This window comes from Spinacia oleracea, chromosome 4 (assembly GCF_020520425.1).
Source record: "Spinacia oleracea cultivar Varoflay chromosome 4, BTI_SOV_V1, whole genome shotgun sequence".
Lineage (NCBI taxonomy): Eukaryota > Viridiplantae > Streptophyta > Magnoliopsida > Caryophyllales > Amaranthaceae > Spinacia > Spinacia oleracea.
In genome coordinates, this window is record NC_079490.1 from 151,571,802 (window position 1) to 151,592,609 (window position 20,808).

The following is a 20,808-nucleotide window of genomic DNA, read 5'->3' on the forward strand; positions in this document are numbered from 1 at the left end:
TACAACGGAATAATCTTTTAGGGGCAAAGGGAGTAGAACTCGTTAACATAGCTTCTGAGTTCTGACTCTTTTGAAAATATATTTGCAACCTCACCTTGGAGTCACATAATCAATATCGCCATGTTTATCCTTTATGAAATGTCTTGATGGTTGGCCAACTAACTTTTACACCCACACCCCTCAGGTTCTGGGCAGCTAGATCGTGCCCCTCACAGTCACAGCTTACTCCACTCCTTTGGGATCGGGGCAAAAGCATGGAACCCCGTTCCCCCAACACTTCTTCTATAACATATCCTAAACAGACAGAAGGAAATCCATATAGCTACCTTATCTTGAAAGTTTTTCTTTTTTTACCTTATCTTGAAATTTGAAACAAACCAATAGTGCAAAAAAGTGAAAAACTAGTAACTTTGTACTAATAGACACAACCTAATGTAACTCAACCAGTATACATTTAAGAATTATAGCCATCAGATGTGTACTATGCCTAATCACATCCTTGCAGTAAAATCTGAAAGCCGAAAATCTCAAATTCAAATTCACAGAAAAAACATTCCAGATGAGACGATCCAATTATATAGGGAAAGGGTTGGGCGGAGAATACATTATTTGAAGTTTGAACATATACTAGTAGCAATTCGTACCTGCATTTCAGATTAATGGAGAGTCCCAGAGTAAAAAGGAACATCAAATCACTTGCACATTGCCTTAATCTCAAATATTTATAGCCAACTGATTATTAGTTGGAATTACAATTAACAATCATTCTACTCTGCTGCTGGTGCTGCTGGTGCCACTGCTGCTGGAGGTGCTGCTGCAGCTGCAGGTGCAACTTCAGCACTACCGCTTTTCTTTTCTTTCGGCTTTTCTGTCTTCTCCTTCGGCTTCTCCGTATTTTCCTTCGGCTTCCCTTTCTGGGGCTTCATGAAACAGAAACATGAACAGCAAGGACACTGGAATAAGAATTTCATTATGTTATGTCTCTTCCCAACAGATAACTAAAATCTCTCTCCTCAAATCTGATTCTTTTCTGCCAGGAAAAAGTACCAACTTTTTATTCTGTTGTTTCAGAAACTATCTTCTATTCTACTCCAGCTTTTCCCCTTAATCAAATTGCTTTGCCCATTGGATCCCATTCAGTATCAGGCCCCACATAAAAAGAAGGCCATCCATTAATCAATAATTCCAGCTCTTAAGTGGGGTAGAGTTGTGGGGCTAAAGGTTGTCACTAACCAACAGAGTCAAGTCGGCTAAGGCTGGCAAGCAGTACCAAATAGACTTTTAGGCTTTTGCAATTATAGTAACACAACTTTAAGCACAGTATTAACATCAACTTAATCTCAATTTTTCTAAAGGAACTCCCACCCATGACAGGGTAGGAGGCGTAAGATGATGCAGCCAAACCCGAAAATAATAGAGAAACTCTTTTCAATTGACCATTGTAACAGTGCACCTCAAAAACAAGGTCCTTTATTTTTCCATAAGATATCCACATGAAGTTCTAGCTTATTTTCTGAAATAAGTGAACAAAAAAGGTTTCAGATAGGATTACGTCAGAATACAGAGAGCATTATCATTTATTTCTTACAGTATGATCATTTTGCCTTGATGCAGAAGGCTAGATTAACATATCTGGTAGGGTATATTTAAGACTGTGTGTGCCCAAGTTTGCATGTGATGAACATGATGGCTATGCATGACAATTGGTTTCCTTAGGTAAATCTATATACAACTCTACTTTATGCACCAAGAAAGAGACAAATGTACTATTGGCATATTGCAAATCACACAATATTCTCTCCACTACTAGTTTGTTGGCACCAGAAAATTTACAAAAGTTGCACTGCACCATTGTAAAACCCATTTCAACCTCGAAAAAAGAGGAAAGGGTTTCAATAATTGTTGAAATATACTCCAAAAGAATATTCAACTATTCTGATTGGTTGAGATTGATTTGCTTGTAAGGTTTCAGATTTACAAAAGAATTAGTGTATAGGATTTTTTTAGGATACACACGGTAACATTCTTTGGCAATTGCATTTTGCCAATGGTAAGCAAGATTCAGGTTATCCGTCTGAATGTCACAAGAGTCACAATAAAAATTAACAGAAAAGAAAAGTAAAAGCTTCTCAAGCTTCAATCTCCGACACTTTTCCGTCTCCAAACTTTATAAGCATTAGCTTATACTACCTCCGTTCCTTAATGTTCTTTACGCTTACTATTTGCACGGACTCCAATGCAATATTTAACCACTTATATATCCATTTTCGTATGTGAAAAAATTATAAAAATTTGATATTTTGAAAATACACGACGAGGCCAATCTAACAAGATCTTACATGATAAAATTTTGATGTATATAACAGTGAGAATTCACGGTCAAAGTTTTCATACTTTGGACACATTCCAAAGCGTAAAGAACATTAAGGAACGGAGGTAGTAATTAACTGTTTGAAAACATTGCTCCCACTTTAGAAAAAAAGAATCTTATCCGACTTTATGTCTTAATATATTATTAAGGGGGGGGGGAGGGATTTTAAAAATAAAATCTTTCATTTAACATCAGATAATACATCATGAAAAAGGTGGAATCGGAGATCCAATTTACCAATTATATAGCTGGACTCATGCTTGTATTCCACTAGATTTACTCACAAAATATTAGTATAATGTGAATGAATTGTGTTTTCTGAAATCTCTCTTCTTCAAAATGAATTTTATCTTCATCATTATCATTACCCCATTGCCTCAAAGAGACTCCCGCAAGAAGCGGGGTAAGGGGGGGTCGGACGTACGCAACCTTACCTCTGCAATCGCAGAGAGGTTGTTTCCAATTAACCCAAAAGCGATAACGGGATGACAATGGGACGATCATCTTATACTTCAGTGACCCAAAATGAATTTTATCTTGATTTATCAAAATTTGTCCTACTTATCAAAATATTAATTGTCTTTTGCCTAATGTATTCGCTCCGAACATGGAAAATTATTTTACAAAAAAGGGTAAAACCCAACAGGCCTTTTGCAGAAAGCAAAAAAATAGTGCTGTAGTGGGTCTCCCTGTTTCTAGATGCTTTTAATCTGCATCTACATTGGCCCAGCACATTCCAGTATCTTAATTGGTTAAGGAAGCTTATCCTATGGGCTTCTTTGTTAGGATACTTTGTCATGACCATGCATCAGTGTCTCTAGAACTTTGCCTATTACATAGATTTTTACTTCACGGGTAGTTATGTTACAAGGCACTAACAATTCACATACTCAGAAATGCATCAGCATGAGGTTTAGCATAAACAGTTTCCTCACAGATTGACTACAACTGACATCGGCAAGGGAAAGCAAGCAACCAAAACGACGGTAATACACAGAATTTCAGTAGATATTCTAGATAATATAACATTTGCAATCCCTTATGTGTGTTCTTAGTGATACCAGGAAATATTTTGTTTTACGGTGATCATGACATCTTATACCCTTATGTGTCTACTGTTCGTAGTTCTAGATACAAAGAGCTATGTTGCTTACCTTATTAGCTGATAACAGTGACAAATCAAAGTCTTGCTGCATGCTTGGTAGATTTTGGTGCATCACGGTAGTCGTATACCCCAACACCAGATTTTCTGCCAAGACGACCAGCATCAACATATTGAGCAAGAAGAGGGCAAGGGGCATACTTAACGTCTCCAAGTCCTCCGTGAAGGACTTTAAGAATTGACAAACAAACATCCAAGCCAATAAAATCTGCAAGCTCCAGTGGACCCATTGGCTGGTTTGTCCCAAGTTTCATTCCTGCATCAATGTCTTCCTTGGTTGCCACTCCAGTATATAAAGTGAAAAATGCTTCATTTATCATTGGCATTAAGATTCTGTTTACAATGAATCCTGAATAATCCTTAGAGCATACCACTGTTTTACCAAACCTGAGAAATCAATAATGCATGAGATGATTAGTCAACAGCATTTAAATTATAAATAAATTAATTAAATTAAATCAAGGAAAGACACAGGAAAATAAAGATGAACATTTTTGGTGAATCGTAGTCCATTACTCATGGATCGACAGAACAGCAGTTATCAGATGACAAATATGCACAAGAAGAAATAGAAAAAAGAGTGATAGTACATGTGAAAATAAATAATTAAGGGAAATAAAGACTCGGCACACTTTAAAGGTCTTTAACTAAGTCACCTCTCTGCCAAAGTTTTAGTTGCACTGAAAGTTTCATCTGATGTGTCTGCACCCCTTATAATCTCAACCAATTTCATTATAGGAGGAGGATTCATGAAATGCATTCCAATGACCTGCAAATGTTTCTGTAACTCTTAATATAACAAAATCTTCAAAATGATCAATTATAAACAAACTATATTCAACTCCAATAATCGAAAAGGATAGACATTCAACATATAAATTGAGAAAGAAATGAAGCACAGTAGTACACTTATTTGAAGTCAAATTTGAGAAAATCCTAGTTTTACACATATAGATGGGAAAAAAAAAAAAAAAAAAAAAAAAGGAGCAAAGAGTGCAAGATAGAACAAAACATCTTGAATGAGATGAAGAAGTGGAGTTTGAAAAGAACTTATTTATCAGTATGTCAAATAGTCTGTAAAGCAGTCATAGAATTCGATAGAGAAACATGACCAAGAAATGCATTGTCAATGTGATGATGGAATACTGGAAAGAATAAAAAATGTGGTAATTAACAATGAAAATTATGCAGCACCAAGCCATCGATTTCACTTACTTTATTATAACACAAGCTTCCATTCTCTACAAATGCAAAGTCTTAGTAACTTTTATGTAAAATGCCAAATGATGCGCAAGTCAACTCCACTAAATTGTCAAACTATACAAACTTGCCCCACCTTGGAATTTTTTCTCTTTCTATTTTGTGGAGTTAAAAGCTTTTAACCAATGTCAAACATGAAATATAATACTAATGCAGACCTGGGATGGTCGACTTGTTACAGAAGCAAGCCGCGTGATAGAGATGGAACTAGTGTTAGATGCTAAGATGGCAGAAGATTTGGTTGTCTTGTCCAGCTCAACAAATAGATTCTTCTTAGCCACTTCTGATTCAGCAATTGCTTCAATTACAATATCTGCAGAATGAAAATCCTTCAAACTCGTGGTACAGTGTAGGCGTTTCAGCGCATCACTGATGACAGCCTACCATGAGACAATGAAAATGAGTTGAGTTTTGACTACAATAAACAAGCATAATAAATCATGGGTCAGCAAACCTGGTGCGCTCTATAGAGAACACAAACCTAACTTGTCAACAGACCCATAAGTCTTGCACAATTTCTACAGAACACAACTAAAAAAAAAGCCAGTTAAAAAATTATGGTGCCAGAAGAACTACCACAAACAAGTACCAATACTGCTACGAACAGAGTCTAAGAAACACAACCTTATCCCCAACTAGTGTGAATCTGTAAAGAGATCACTCATTTACTCTAAAGACCTACAGACAACATTTCTGTAAAAGTGTGACAACTTGATTTGATTTGTTTTATTGCAGAATGTTAAAATAATGGCCTCTCCTCTCATTTAATAAGCACAGGTTCATATTAATTTACTATATAATTCAAACTCTATTATTAGTGTTAAATTATCTATCATTTAAAAGAGGTGTAGAGAGAAAATCTCTCTCTACCTTTATTTCTTTAAGTAATTGATGTAGTATATATATATGTCGTAAGAGAGAATATAAATATAACACATTTTTGTTCTTTAATTTTTTCTCTCCAATTCTATCTCCACATTTTTTGCACAATTTAGCACAAAGCCTCTTACAAGGCTAACAATTGGTACCAGAGCCATTGATCCTCCATTTAAATAAATTAAAAAAAAAAAAAACTTTGAGCAACATTTTCCACCAGCTTCCGCATGGCAACTCAAAGTATTAATCATCAATTCGTCCCTATTTTCAATGGTGAAAACTATGACTTTTGGGTTGTAAAAATGAAAACAATACTTAAGTCAAGAGATCTTAGGGACATTGTAGAGAATGGCCCGACAAAAAGTGCTCCCACAACCTCATAAACTTCCGCAAGCGGTGGTGAACCTTCTAAGGAGGAAATCATCAAGGATCAAAATGCATTGCAAATTCTGCAAAATGCTATGACTGATGCTATATTTCCCAGAATAGTCACCGCTAAAACGGCAAAAGAGGCTTGGGATACGTTTAACACCGAATTTCAAGGAAGTGCCCAAGTTAGAGGCATAAAACTTCAAACCTTGAGAGCAGAGTTCGAAAACTTGGTAATGTCTAATGATGAAAATATTAATCAATATTTTTCACGAGTTACAGGCATTGTCAATCAAATGAAGATATATGGAGAAGATGTTAGAGAGGAAAGAATTGTTTCCAAAATGCTCAGTACCGTAACGAAGAAGTATGACACTCCTGTTAGTGTTATCCAAAGTACAAAAGATTTATCAACATTGAGTGCATTGGAAATGATTGGTTTATTTAAAGCACAAGAACAAAGGGATTAAAGTAGATCGGATCATAGTTCATCCGAAAAAGCTTTTCAAGCAAACCAAAAAGGACATAGCAAAAAATTTGAGGGAAAATATAGTTCTAACAATTCTGGAGGAGGGATTAAAGGAAAATACCCTCCATGTAGGATTTGCAAGAGAACTAACCATCTGGAGAAAGATTGTAGATGGAAAGGAAAACCTCAATGCAACTTTTGTAAGATGTTTGGGCATATCGAGAAGGATTGCAGAAAGAAGCCAAAACAAGCTCAAGCCCAAATTTCTGAGTGTGATGATGAAGATCATCTATTCTGTGCATACCACGCAACACAAACCCTTAATGATGATGTGTGGTTGGTTGATAGTGGATGTAGTAATCATATGACAAAGAATTCATCTTGCTTCATCAGTCTAGATAATTCAATACGAATCCCTATTAGGATGAGTAATGGAGCAATTGTCCAATCAGACGGTAAAGGTACTATTGCCATAGAAACTACTAAAGGAAGAAGATTAATTAAAGATATTTTATATGTTCCCAAATTAGACAAGAACCTACTCACTGTTCCTCAGATGATGAAGAATGGATATTCCGTGCACTTTGTCGGTAACACTTGCAAGATTCTTGATCCTTCCGATAAGGAGATTGCAAAAGTCCCACTGACAAGCAAGAGTTTCCCCGTGAAATGGTTATATTCATCATATTATGCTTACAAAGCTGAAAGCAATGAGACATATTGGTTATGGCATCGAAGGTTAGGTCATAGCAATACTGAATCTCTCTGTGTGTTATCCAAAAACCAGTTTGTCAAAGATATTCCAATACTACATGAGTGTAAAGATCTTTGTGGAACATGTCAGCTTGGGAAGATGCACAAATTTCCATTTCCTAAGAATGGAGCATGGAGAGCGACCAGAAAATTAGAACTTGTGCACACAGATGTTTGTGGCCCTATGAAGACCCTTTCAATGGATGGAAGTAAGTATTTTATTCTTTTTATAGATGATTTGACGAGAATGACGTGGGTATACTTTATGAGAGAAAAGTCACAAGTCTTCTCTATTTTCCTTAAATGGAAAAATCTTGTGGAGAATCAAAGTGGATATTCGCTAAAATCCATAAGAAGCGATAATGGCACGGAGTATACCTCTAAAAATTTTGATAAATTTTGTCAAGATGAAGGAGTTGAGCATCAACTTACAGTTACATATACACCCCAACAAAATGGTGTTTTTGAAAGGAAAAATAGGACTGTAATGGAAATGGCTAGATGTTTGCTTGAAGAGAAAGGACTTCCAAAGAAGTTATGGGCAGAAGCAGTATACACCTCGGTTTATATACAAAATCGAGGAATGACCAAGGCTGTGAAAAAGCATGACACCTCTAGAAGCTTGGTATGGGTATAAGCCATCAATAAAACATTTCCGTGTGTTCGGGAGCATATGTTATTTTCACGTTCAAGATCAGAAAAGGAGCAAGCTAGATGCTAAAGCTAAGAAAGGAATATTTATTGGTTATAGTTCTCAATCAAAAGGTTACAGAATTCTCAATCTAGAAAATGAGAAAGTTGTCATAAGTCGAGATGTTACTTTTGACGAGGATGCATTGTGGAATTGGAGAAAGAAGAAAAAAGACACATAAATATTCCAATAATAGGAACAACTTCCTTACAAAATGAAAGCGAAGTTGATTTACCTCATACACCATTAAGTTCACCTCGAGCACCACCCTCTTCTCAGATTACACCAGATAATATGAATGCCACTGGTCCTAGAGGAAAGAAGTCCATCACAGAGTTGTATGAAAGATTTCCCGAGATTAATGATATTGAGGATTCAGAATCTTGTCATGTAGCAATCATTGAGCCCACTCATTATAAATGAAGCTGTTCAATTTTCAGAATGGAGGGCGGCCATGAAAGAAGAAATTCGAATGATTGAAAAAAATGGAACTTGGGAACTAGTTGAGAAACCTCCTCATAAGAAAGCCATTGGAGTCAAGTGGATTTACAAGATCAAATACAATCCTGATGACACTATATTAAAGTATAAAGCAAGACTTGTTGTCAAGGGTTATTCTCAACAATTCGGCATCGATTACAATGAGACATTTGCGCCTGTTTCAAGACATGACACTATTCGAGCCGTTTTAGCCCTAGCTGCCTCAAAGGGATGGAAGGTACATCAAATGGATGTCAAATCAGCATTCCTCAATGGCTATTTGAATGAGGAGATATATGTTCAACAACCACTTGGATTCGAAGTGAACGGACAATTTGACAAAGTCTTGAAGCTCAAAAAGGCCTTATATGGTCTAAAGCAGGCTCTTACAGCAGAATTGATGATTATTTCACTCAGGAAGGATTCGAAAAAAGCATAAGTGAGCATACCCTTTATGTTAAGAAACATAAGAATGGGGAAATTATTATCCTTTCCTTATATGTGGATGATCTAATCATCACAGGCAATAATCAGGAATTGATTATAAATTTCAAGAAGAAAATGATGCAAGAATTTGAGATGAGATGACTGATCTAGGACTTCTGAGTTATTTCCTCGGTATGGAAGTTAATCAAAGTTCAGAAGGAATTTTCATTTGCCAGAAGAAATATGCAGAAGGTCTGCTAAAGAAATTCATGTTGGAGAATTGCAATCCTGTGACAACTCCACTTCAAGTTAATGAGAAGTTGTCCAAGGATGATGGGCATAAGAAGGCAGATGAGAGAATCTACAGAAGCATAATTGGAAGCTTACTCTATCTTACTGCAACTAGACCTGATATTATGTTTGCTGCAAGTTTCCTCTCTAGATTTATGCAGAATCCAAGCCAACTTCACTTAGGAGCTGCTAAAAAACTCTTAAGATACGTGAAGGGAACCACAGGCTATGGCATTCAATTTCAGACCTCTAACAATCCAAGAGTAGTTGGTTATACCGACAGTGATTGGGCAGGTTCTCAAGATGATATGAGAAGCACCTCAGGTTACACATTTACTCTAGGAAATGGTGTGTTTTCGTGGTTATCTCAGAAATAAGACACAATTGCCCAATCTACAGCTGAAGCAGAATATATTGCAGCTTGTGCAGCTGTGAATCAAGCAATATGGCTAAGAAAAATTATGTCGGACCTCTGGTGAATTTCAAGGAGGAGCTACTATCATTCATTGTGATAATAAGTCAGCAATAGCCATTGCTAAAAATCCAGTTTTTCATCGAAAAACCAAGCATATAAAAGTGAAGTATCACTTCATAAGAGAAGTAGAGAATGAAGGTGAAGTTAAACTTGTTCATTGCAAGGGAGATGATCAAGTTGCAGACATTTTCACCAAACCCCTTCCAAAGGGTAGATTCGAGATACTAAGAAACATGCTTGGGATGAGAGAGAAGAGTTTCAAGGAGGAGTGTTAAAATAATGGCCTCTCCTCTCATTTAATAAGCATAGGTTCATATTAATTTACTATTTAATTCAAACTCTATTATTAGTGTTAAATTATTTATCATTTAAAAGAGGTGTAGAGAGAAAATCTCTCTCTACCTTTATTTCTTTAAGTAATTGATGTAGTATATATATATGTCGTAAGAGAAAATATAAATATAACACATTTTTGTTCTTTAATTTTTTCTCTCCAATTCTATCTCCACATTTTTTGCACAATTTAGCACAAAGCCTCTTACAAGACTAACACAGAATAAGAAAACAGCATTAGGAAAGAAAGATGGTAAATTAGAATTGAGTTAGAGACAAGCAATGAGCATAGGAATAAGAGGTGGCGTAGAATAACAAAACTGCAAAGGAATACAAATTAGAAGCACATACGGTCACGAGATGACACCGCGGAGTTATTCTAGTACTTTTTGGTCTGTGGCGAATGGTGCTTTCCTAATTATTTTCGTTTGGAGGTCCGGCATTCCAAGTGATAACACACTCCAGCCAGATTCAAAATCAAGGTAGCTTAGTCAACTTGCAACAACCCATACTGGAGGTCGAGCTTGTTCGCCTCTGAAAAATTCAGCCACAGCTCCACGCCTCCACTCATTAATGCCACTGGGCCTCAAGTAACAAGCTCAAACCAAGAAGATATCGTTTCTCATCACAACATTCCTTTTTCGAATATTTTGCTGATACTTTGAAATCCTCATACATATATTGTGAAATCTATATTGTCACGACTCATTTGCTTTGTCAAATTTATAAACTTGAGCGTACTGAAGAACTTTTTGAGCCGGACTGCTCGTTAAGGTTTCCAGCCAACTCGAGCCTTAGTTAGCTCACTTGGGCTGAACTTTGAGTAATTCAAACACGCGAAGCTAATGAGAAGGCTAGACTCATTATCACCCTTTCCAATTTGATTAATGCACTTTCTTGAATATTTTTTGATGAATGAACATTTTAAATAGTTACATAGTTACTTTTATACATTATTAGTGATTTTGAAGGGATAATTGTTACTAAATCGGAAAAATTTATCACTGATAAATAGATAACTTTTACAATTAACTTTAAAACATTTTACCTTAAATTTTACTCTGGCAATATTTATTGTACACCACCTTTAAATAAGAATTTGTATTTTCTTATTATAATGAGTAACTTCAACCAGGACCTTTACTTATAGTGTATTCTCATTTTGGACACCTTAGGTTTTGGATTACGTTCAAACCCCTGAAGTTTCCCGTATCTTTCATTTACCCCCACTATTATTTATTAAATAATTTTAATAAAAGAACCAAAAATAAAATAAAATTGAGGGACAAGGTCAGACCATCACGGTTCAAAGTAAGTCATTCGCTGCAAGCATCAAAATGAATTTTAAAATAAAACAGAAAAAGCTAGAAAAAAAAGGCAGTTTATCACATAAGCAGACTTTTAAAGGTAATTTATGTCAAATTTTCCATTCGTGTAAAATGCGATTATTAGAGGGAACCCACGAACAGAACCTCCCTCCAAGTAATCAGGAAAATAAGAATAGAAGAGAACCCCTAGATCACATTGCCTTGGGTATGTTGCCCTTAAACAGTATTTGCCAAGTTGATAATTGGCTTGAGCCAAAATCTTTACTGACATAAATATTTCTATGTGGGCCAAACTAGCAGGTCTTGAAACTAAAATAGCAGGGCCGTCCAGGTAAGCATACAATGTGACAGCCTCAAACTATTCAAGGTAAAATCCCTGACCTTGGTGAGTATGTCAAGCTTAACTAACAAGGTGACATCCTAAATCGATTCGAAAGGGAATTTCCAAAAGAAAAGGAAGCCAATGTCTTCTGACAATTGAGCGTTCGACTACCCAATAGTTAAGTGAATAGAAGAAAGCATACAGGACAAGTTACTAAGTGTCACTTAATAAATTCTTTTCTGATGGCACGCAACCGGTGACAAACAAATTTGTTCAGATCTTTACCAAATCCAAGCTCCCAAACTTGATACTGTTGAGGAACTCTGCAAGGCTTACACCACCTTGAATCATTGTATTTGAACCTTTGGACTAATCTAGAATTATATTATCAGAACAGATAAAATTACATAGCTGGCTTGACAATGAATGAAGCATAGTTGAGAGAAAACCCTCAAGTTATACAAGTGAAGTTGATTGACCACAAATTAACAACATATGAGTTGTGAAAACACCTGAGCGTCACAGGAACAAAAGACATATACTGCTCCAAGTGAACCTTTAAAACCTTGAGAGGTACTCAAGAACAATACTCCAAGAGTCCAAGGTGTCTGGCCATTGGTAACTTCTTCAAATCAGGTCATTCGCCAGTCACTAGTCACCACCCACTCTTCAAATGATGGCAATAGCCAATAAAAACGCAGTGATTTCTCAAAACTAATATCAGAGTGCTTAATTAATCCCTATCTATAAATATTTATTTTACCAGGTGCGCCTATAATTCAGGAAGCAATACATCCAATACTGTCATACCTACACAGTGTTTATCTAAATGACATTTTTCATAGTACAAAAAGAAAGACATCAATAATCCAGGTCTCTTCTCTCTTTTACTCAAGACACAGATTAGCTAAAAGATTTGAAATACAAAATCTTCAGAACAGGGAACCTTACATACAAAACAAAAGGAAAGCCTTCCACACATCCATATCACTGTTGGGAATGACCAGATGGAATCCAGTGAGAGAGGCTAAATATTTGATACTAAGGTACCTACCCCTATACATATGATACATCTTTAAGCCACATAAATTCCCCAGCTGAAACCCTAAGTAATCGCCAATTAAGCAACTAGGTTTCCCTCTTCCTTCTAACTCATTGCCATTGTAAACCCCCGTGCTTATTATAACATCTAAAATATATGTTGTGTTGGGTCAGAACCAACTCAGGTAGTTTCCTTGTTCCGAAAATTCCTAGCAAGTGATGTCCACACGAATGAACAAGCAAGTAACCAAGGAACAACAGCCAAGACGCTATCGCACTAGGCTGACATAGTGGGGTTTTCTAACAGCCATTATAACTTTGTAAATACTAACTAACTAATCCCACTTCCCACCTCGTTAAATTTTGATGAGCTACACTTGGTCACACAAGAAGTTCACCTACACTTCACTACCCTCCCACCCCCATCCCCCCAATTTTCTATCCTTTTGAATGGCAATTGAACAGAATTCATCACAGCTCTTTGTTTCTCACAATATTAAATATTAACTAGCCCCCTCTCACCCCAATAGGCCGATTTCTATTTTTAGGACGTCCCAATACATTACAGGTCCCAATTTCTATCATTTCCTACGTCATGCTGAATACCCAATTCCATAACTTTCTGCCACAAAACCATACTCAACACGCAATTTCATTCATCAGATCAATTTTTGCATCCCCCAAGTAATGCAAAACTACTTTCTCCGCAATTCCAGTTTCGGTTAAATGAGATTGCCAGTCATAAAATTACATACAAATCCTATCAATCAATTTTAGCAAAGTAATGCTACCGCAAATCAAACTGGGCAAAAACACAGTAAAATCAAGATTGAATTAGTCAATTTCAACACATGCAAAAAATAAAACCTTTGAATTAGGTAAAGTACCTGGGAAAGTTGGCCTTTGGAAGCAAGACGTTGGAGAGAATTGGCGATAGTTTTGGTAGCCCTAGTAAGAGAATTGGGGTCCGAATCCAAAAGCCAAACGTTGAGGCCATTCACGGCGGCGAGCTGTGCGATTCCGGCACCCATTTGGCCGGCGCCCACCACTCCGATTGTCGTTATTTCATCCATTTTTGCGGGATTTCTTATCATTTCCACGGTTTTAGCGAGCTTTGATTGCCGTTAAATAATTTTTATGTTTGTCTAACTTTGAAAGGTGATTCCAAATTCATACTCCCTCTCCGTTCTTGATTACATTAGTTCTCGACTCCTTATAATCCAGATTAATTCTAAATCTCAACAGGTTCGTGTCCATATGAACACATGACTATCAATATCAACAAAATTTTGTGAAATACTTAATGTTTGGACGTTTTGTGAATTACTACCTTATAAAAACATTTTTTATATTTTCCTACCTTATAAGTTTGATATGTTTGAGTAACAATGTCTTGTAACAGAAAAACGTTAAATCTCTCTGTTTGTGGACCCCACCCCAACGACTTTATTTCATTTTTCTTTCCTCTTTCTCAGTCTCTGTTTTCTACTCCTCTTTCTCAATGTTTGTCCTCCCATTTCTCAATCTCATTCTCTTTCTCAATCTTTGTAGAAGAAAACCCACTCGAATACCCACTAAAACCAGAAAACTCGTTGCTGATAGCATCTCCTTCTCTTCATTTTTCCGGATATTATGGTATAAATCTGGTTTCATCTTGATGAATTTTACAATGTCTGATACATAGATAGGACATCGAAATGGCACATTCAGTTTTCTTTTGTTGTGTTTCTTCACGTGAATTAGCTAAATTCTGAATAATGTGAGACTAAGAGATGAACCTATTTGATGTCTTTTTCTTCCCCTTTTTCTCTATATTTTGTTCAGACGTCGTGCACTCATACTTTCCTCCTTTTTATCATTGGTTAAGATTTTAGAGGGCACTATAATGATTACTTTAATTTGTTCTTAGAAGTGTTCTTGTCTTCCGTCTGACAGAATGTGTTTTAACCTGAAATATGATTGTGTGACATAATGTGTTTTAACCTGAAATTTGAGAGCTAGTGAATAAAAATCGCATCTGTCATATGATTTCCTCTTCTTATTAAAGTTGACATAAGGGCACCTCTGATTTGCTTTTAGAATCTTGAGATTGTTTTTGTTTTATGAAAGAATTTCGTTGCCACATACCATTAGATTAAATACTTAAATGTCTATGTGAACTTCCTTGGTCCACAAACAGCAAAGAAGCCAGTAAAAGGGCAATGTAACTCGTGCAAATTTGCTTAGCTACTTTCAAATTTCCATGCTCTTCCCTGTTTAGCATTATTTTACGTCAGAGTGTTTTTTAACAGTTTTCTTTCTGGAAGCTGAACTGAAGAGTATTGACAAATCAAACTTTGTGCAAGTTTTCTAGCTAATCCTGGTAAATTGTGTTGATAATGCTGTCTGCCACCTTCTGATTTAAAACCCTCCAACAAACCAGAAAAGTCGTTGTCTTTTGCTATAAACTTGGCTGTAGAAAACTGATTTAGTGGGTATTTGAGTGGGTCTTCTTCTACAAAGATTGAGAAAGAGAATGAGATTGAGAAATGGGAGGATAAACATTGAGAAATGGGAGTAAAGAACAGAGACTGAGAAAGAGGAATGATAAATGAAATAAAAAATTTGGGGGTAGGGGCCGCAAACGGAGAGATTTAACGTTTTCTGTTACAAAGTAGTGTTACTCAAACATATCACACTTATAAGGTAGGAAAATATAAAAAAGTTTTTATAAGGTAATAATTCACAAAACGTCCCAACATTAAGTTAGTGTTTCACAAAATTTCCTTTGTTTCATTTGTTTGTTTATAAAAAAGGCTACGAAGTACTAAATGAGATCGAAGGGGACTTTTGAGAATCTAGCCAGTGGACATTTGAATCTTAAAAAAAATACTTCGTAGATCCTAGGAATCACATTATAGAAATAAACACTTAAGAAATATTTTTAAGTCTCGAATAAAGGCTCACAAATGAAAGTGATCTAACAGGTACTTGTAAACAAAGTCACGGTAATAATCAGGTGTCGACAACCGAACAAACTGCTACCCATCCTGCTTTTAGTGGCTTGTAGCCTTGTATTAGGGAGTACTCCCTAGTTTGTTGTGTGAAGTTTTTAGAGTCAACTGTAACTTTTGTTTGATTTATGCGAATTAAGCTTTTATAAAATAAAATAAAAACCTCTGTAATAGCTATGACTCGTAGTAAACAACTTAATTATAACCTACAAAGTACAAAAACAATAGTTTGTAGCTACTACTATAGGCAATTTTTCTCCATACTATTGTTACTCAAAGAAAAATCGGTGATAATAAAGGTCGCAAGATGAGACAACATTTAGTTGTCGCAATTCAACGTGTCGGATTCTAAATGGTACATATAGGCGCCATGTAGGTCATGCGTCATCAAAATATTTTTACTATTAATGCAATATTTTTACTATGAAAATATGTAAATAAGGTAGTTGATACAAAGAGTGAAACAAATATTTATTATATTTATAATAAATTAGAATATTAAAATTTTCCTACCTTTTATGTAACATGTAGGTTATATACTTTAAATATTTTAGTTTGCAATTACGTTATGACACATCAACATATTATGTTATCATTGTGACACGGCAAAAGTCGCAAGTAGCAACCTTTATCATTTTCGAAAAAAATTAAACCAAAAGCTAGAAAAAAGATGAGAAATTTGTCTTTTGTCCTTCAAATATCAAGGATTACAACCACATTTCAAAGTGCATCGCATCTAAAATGACACATCCTATGTACTCTCTTTGTTTTTTTTCCATGGTTGCACTTTTACCCTACAAACATTAACTGTAAATTCTCATAATTACAATCATCAACAAAATATGTTTGAGATATTGTTGGATTGCTAATAATATGTATTTTCAAAATTAGGGTTATTCAACCTTGGCTCTGATACCATGTCAAATTAATATAATGTCTCACTCATTCTCATTAATCTCAACTGTATATATATTACATAGGAAGGCTATTTCGGTAATTCCGTATATCCTAGAATATTACAATACTAACATAATATACTCCGTATATATTATCGTGACAAATTCTTATAAAAAAAACTTTACAATATATTGGATATATTAATGGCCAAACATGTTCATTAATAACGTAAAAATTAAAGTCTAGCCATAAAAAACAAGGGAGTACTATACTATTTGTAGTGAAACTTACAGTGTAGCATGATGCTACAACATAACTTCAACCATGCATTCTCAAACATGTCATTTTCAAAGTTAAAAAAAAATATAATCGTCACATTGATGATAACTAGCCTAAAACTCCAACATGTTGCATGCACACCTAATTATAAACCCGATAACCATTAAAGTTTTTCTTTACTATTTTAAAGTAAATAAATAAAATAAGCTTAAAAAATATAGCAATAATTATGAAAAGCTAATGAGTTCACATGTAAGCACACCATTTCGAGGGGCAGGTTAGTTGAGTAGTTGACCCAACAACCTTCACCTTTTTATGCAATAGTTATAAAAATGACGTGGTATTATGGATAAATCCAATTTCTGTTTTTTAGCTTTTAATTTTTAGTTGACATATTTTTCACTAACTATATTCTTAGGTGAGTTGAAATTTTTAAGGAATTTGGAATATATTTGGGTCCATGGTAAGTGAGAGAAATGAAATAATCTTAGTTAAAGTATGTTATTTATAGAAACGAGGCGAGTATTAAGGGACGATTTTATAAGAAAAGCGAGGCGAGTATTAAAGTACGGAGGGAGTATCGTTATTTTATAACTTTTTTACATACGAAATTAAATATATTACTAGTGATTAAATGTTTCACTTGAGTTTATGCAAATAGTAACTGCAAAAAACTTTGAGGAACTGATGTAGCATATACTTCGTATTTACTTTTAAGTCATGTCTTGGGCACTGTAAAAATTCAAATGGTGCAATGAGAGACATGACGTAGTATGTTAGGCGGGTGAAAAGCGAGTGACGTCTGACATGGTGTGGTCTAACAGCTAAATACTCCCACCGTATTTAAATAAGAGATGTACTTACTATTTTCGACCGTATTTAAATAGGAGATACACTTGTCAATTTTAGTAACTTTTCAATTCCACCATCTAATTAAATAATACTCCAACCCCACTACCACATCTATACCTAGTATTTAAAAAGCAACCCCATAGATGTTTAGATGACATGTGGCATCCTCTTCTTTCACTCATTATTTGTTATTTCAATTGTTTATTTTGTTGTTTGCTATGTTTTACAATTTTAATGCATCTTTCACTTCATCTTCTTCATTCAACATCAATTTACCATTTAATAATATTCATTCAATTTTTTACACTTCATCTACTTCTTTAACACTCAATATTAATTCACCATTTAATTTAATTTTTATATATTATTTCAACCTTCAAATTTCATCTCTATCTAATTATATATTCCCCCTAAAATCACAAACCCTCAAAAAATTAGTAGAACTTTAAAACACGTAAACAACAACTAATTGTCCGTTCTTAGAACGGGCTCAAGAGCTAGTTAAACAATTAATTTCATAAACCCCTCATCCCACATCCCTCCAAAATTTAATGGTCCTCACTTATTTTACTTGATTAAAATATCCCCAAACCCACTTGCTTATTAATTTATTTCATTCAAATATTCTTTCTCAATACACGTGTCAGACCAAATGTATTTCATATTTAAATACTGAGAGAGTAAGGCCTTGTTTAGTTCACCTTATTTCTCATGATCTGATCTAATCTGCTCTGATCTGAGCTTATTTTTTCTGATCTGATCTGAACTTATTTGTTTGATCTGATCTGGTTTGATCTGATATGATCTGGTCTTATCTGATCTGATCTGGTCGGGTCTGATCTGATCTGATTTGATCTGATTTTTCAGAATTAAGTTTAAACACAAATCTACATTTATTAATATTAAACGACTTACGTGTAAAATAGATGTTATACAAATTTATAATATTGTTTTTTTTTTTACTTTACTCATGATTTAACTATTACTTATTTAGATAGACCTAAACATGATCTAGATAGATCGTTTATGATCTAGACATATAAGTTCTGGATCTGGATATGATTTGTACAGATCGGTTCTAATTTGGGGATGATATGTACAAATTTGGTTCTGATCTAGATATGATCTAGACAGGTCGGTTCTGATATGGACATGATCAATACAAACATGATCTATACATAGCAGTTTCGACCTAGACATGATCTGTGCATACAAGTTCTGATTTGGACATGATCTAGACAGATCGGTTTTAATCGAAATAGATCGATTCAAATTTGGACATGATCTGGACAAACGGGAGATGATCTGGACATATGAGTTTTGATATGGACATGATCTTGACAAATCAGTACAGATTTAGACATGAAATAGATAGATCGATCTGAATATATTGGTTCTGATCTACACATATGGGTTCTGATATGGACAGATCGATTTTGATCTGGACATGATATGTGTATATCAATTCTGATCTGGACATGATCTATACAGATCAATACTGATCTGGACATGATTTGTACATATTAGTTCTAATCTGGACATGATTTGTACATATTAGTTCTGATCTGGACATGATCTGTACAGACCAGTTCTGAATTGCACAAGGTTGTACATATCAGTTCTGATCTGGACATGATCTGTACAGACCAGTTCTGATCTGGTCATGATCTTTACAGACCAGTTCTGATCTGGACATGATCTTTGTAGATCAATTCTGATCTGAACATAATCTGTACAGTGTCGATATCTAGACCAGTTATAATCTGGACATGATTTTACAAATCGATTATGATCTGAACATATTGGTTCTATAAGGATCGAACATGATTTATAAGGATCGGCTCTAATGTAGACAAGATCTTTGCAGATTTGAACATGATCTGGACATGATCTGTACATATCATTGATCTGGATATTATCTGATCATACCGGTTCTGGTCTGGATATATAATGGTTATGATCTATAAAAATCAGTTCTGATATGGACATGACCTGATCATATCGTTTCTGATCTGGACTTAATGGTTTTAATTTGGACATGATGAAATTTAATGTTTCGTTAATGTTTTTTATGCCTTAAATAATAGGTTTTAATTGCACCGACAACAACAATCTTTTTTATTAAAGCAATAATAATAATAATAATAATAATAATAATAATAATAATAATAATAATAATAATAATAATAATAATAATGGATCGGGGATGTGATGTGTGTGTTGACTTGACGGGATCTTCTCCTATGACGCAATCTGGGTTGTCTGGCTTTGTTCCGGGCAGGGTGGTGACTGATGCAGCTATTCGTAAGCGGATCAAGTACGAAGCGCGTTGTAGGGCGATTGGTTATGGATTTCTTCCGTTCTCTTTCTCTTCTTTGGGGGAGCTGGATAAGGATGTTGTTGCGTTGCTGAAGCGGATTCAGAAGTTTTCTAGGACTCAGGACATTGGGGCTCGTGCTGCTGTTCATATTTTCACCAGGATAGGTTTTGCTATAGTCAGAGGAGTGGGGGCCCAGATTGTATCTCGGCTTCCCACTAATTATTTGTAGATTAATAACTTTGTTAGTATTTGATAATAATAATAATAATAATAATAATAATAATAATAATAATAATAATAATAATAATAATAATAATAATAATAATAATAATAATAATAATAATAATAATCTGATATGGTCTGGTCTGATTTGGCCTGATCTGGTCTGATCTAATTAAATCTGAAATAAGTTATAAGGTCCTGAAATAAGGTGAATTAAACAGGGTCTAAGTGTCAACCCATATTTTACAAGAATTTGTATTGATTTTATGAGTTTATTTAATTAGACGAGTTTGAGTTCATTTACACACATCCAAGTTCCAAGTTCAACCCCTAAGAAGTAGAGAGCTAGATATTGTCCGTGACTTTCGCATGCAGCAGTTGGGGTTGGGGTTGGGGTTGGGCTATAAAGGTGATCTCATTCTCACTCGATTCCTCTTTTCCGGTATATCGATTTTACCTTCTCTTTTGACTCTTCTTACGTATTCCTAACTCTTACGCCCCCTATTACAAGTGCGTTTCCTTCATCCTCGATATCGTGGAGTGGGATTCTACTACATGTACACCTAGTCTACAAGGCATCTTATACACCATATTTTTC

General features: G+C 35.0%; 1 protein-coding gene across 3 annotated transcripts; it reads right to left on the minus strand.

Annotated features, from left to right (window-relative positions):
• Positions 1-394: 394 nt before the first annotated feature.
• On the minus strand, positions 395-13,942 carry LOC110783618 (uncharacterized). Of its 3 annotated transcripts, none has more exons than XM_056827628.1 (5): positions 13,535-13,942; positions 4,952-5,173; positions 4,190-4,314; positions 3,526-3,920; positions 395-1,513 (listed from the first exon to the last, which is right to left on the minus strand). In XM_056827628.1, the coding sequence occupies exons 1-4, from the start codon at positions 13,739-13,741 to the stop codon at positions 3,551-3,553; spliced, it is 924 nt and encodes a 307-aa protein (XP_056683606.1). In that variant the 5' UTR covers positions 13,742-13,942; the 3' UTR covers positions 395-1,513; positions 3,526-3,550. The 3 variants fall into 3 exon arrangements, with proteins under 3 accessions (XP_056683606.1, XP_056683607.1, XP_021843661.2); XM_056827629.1 differs by having other exon boundaries at positions 4,190-4,302; positions 13,535-13,940; XM_021987969.2 differs by having other exon boundaries at positions 395-920; positions 4,190-4,302; positions 13,535-13,936.
• Positions 13,943-20,808: the final 6,866 nt, after the last annotated feature.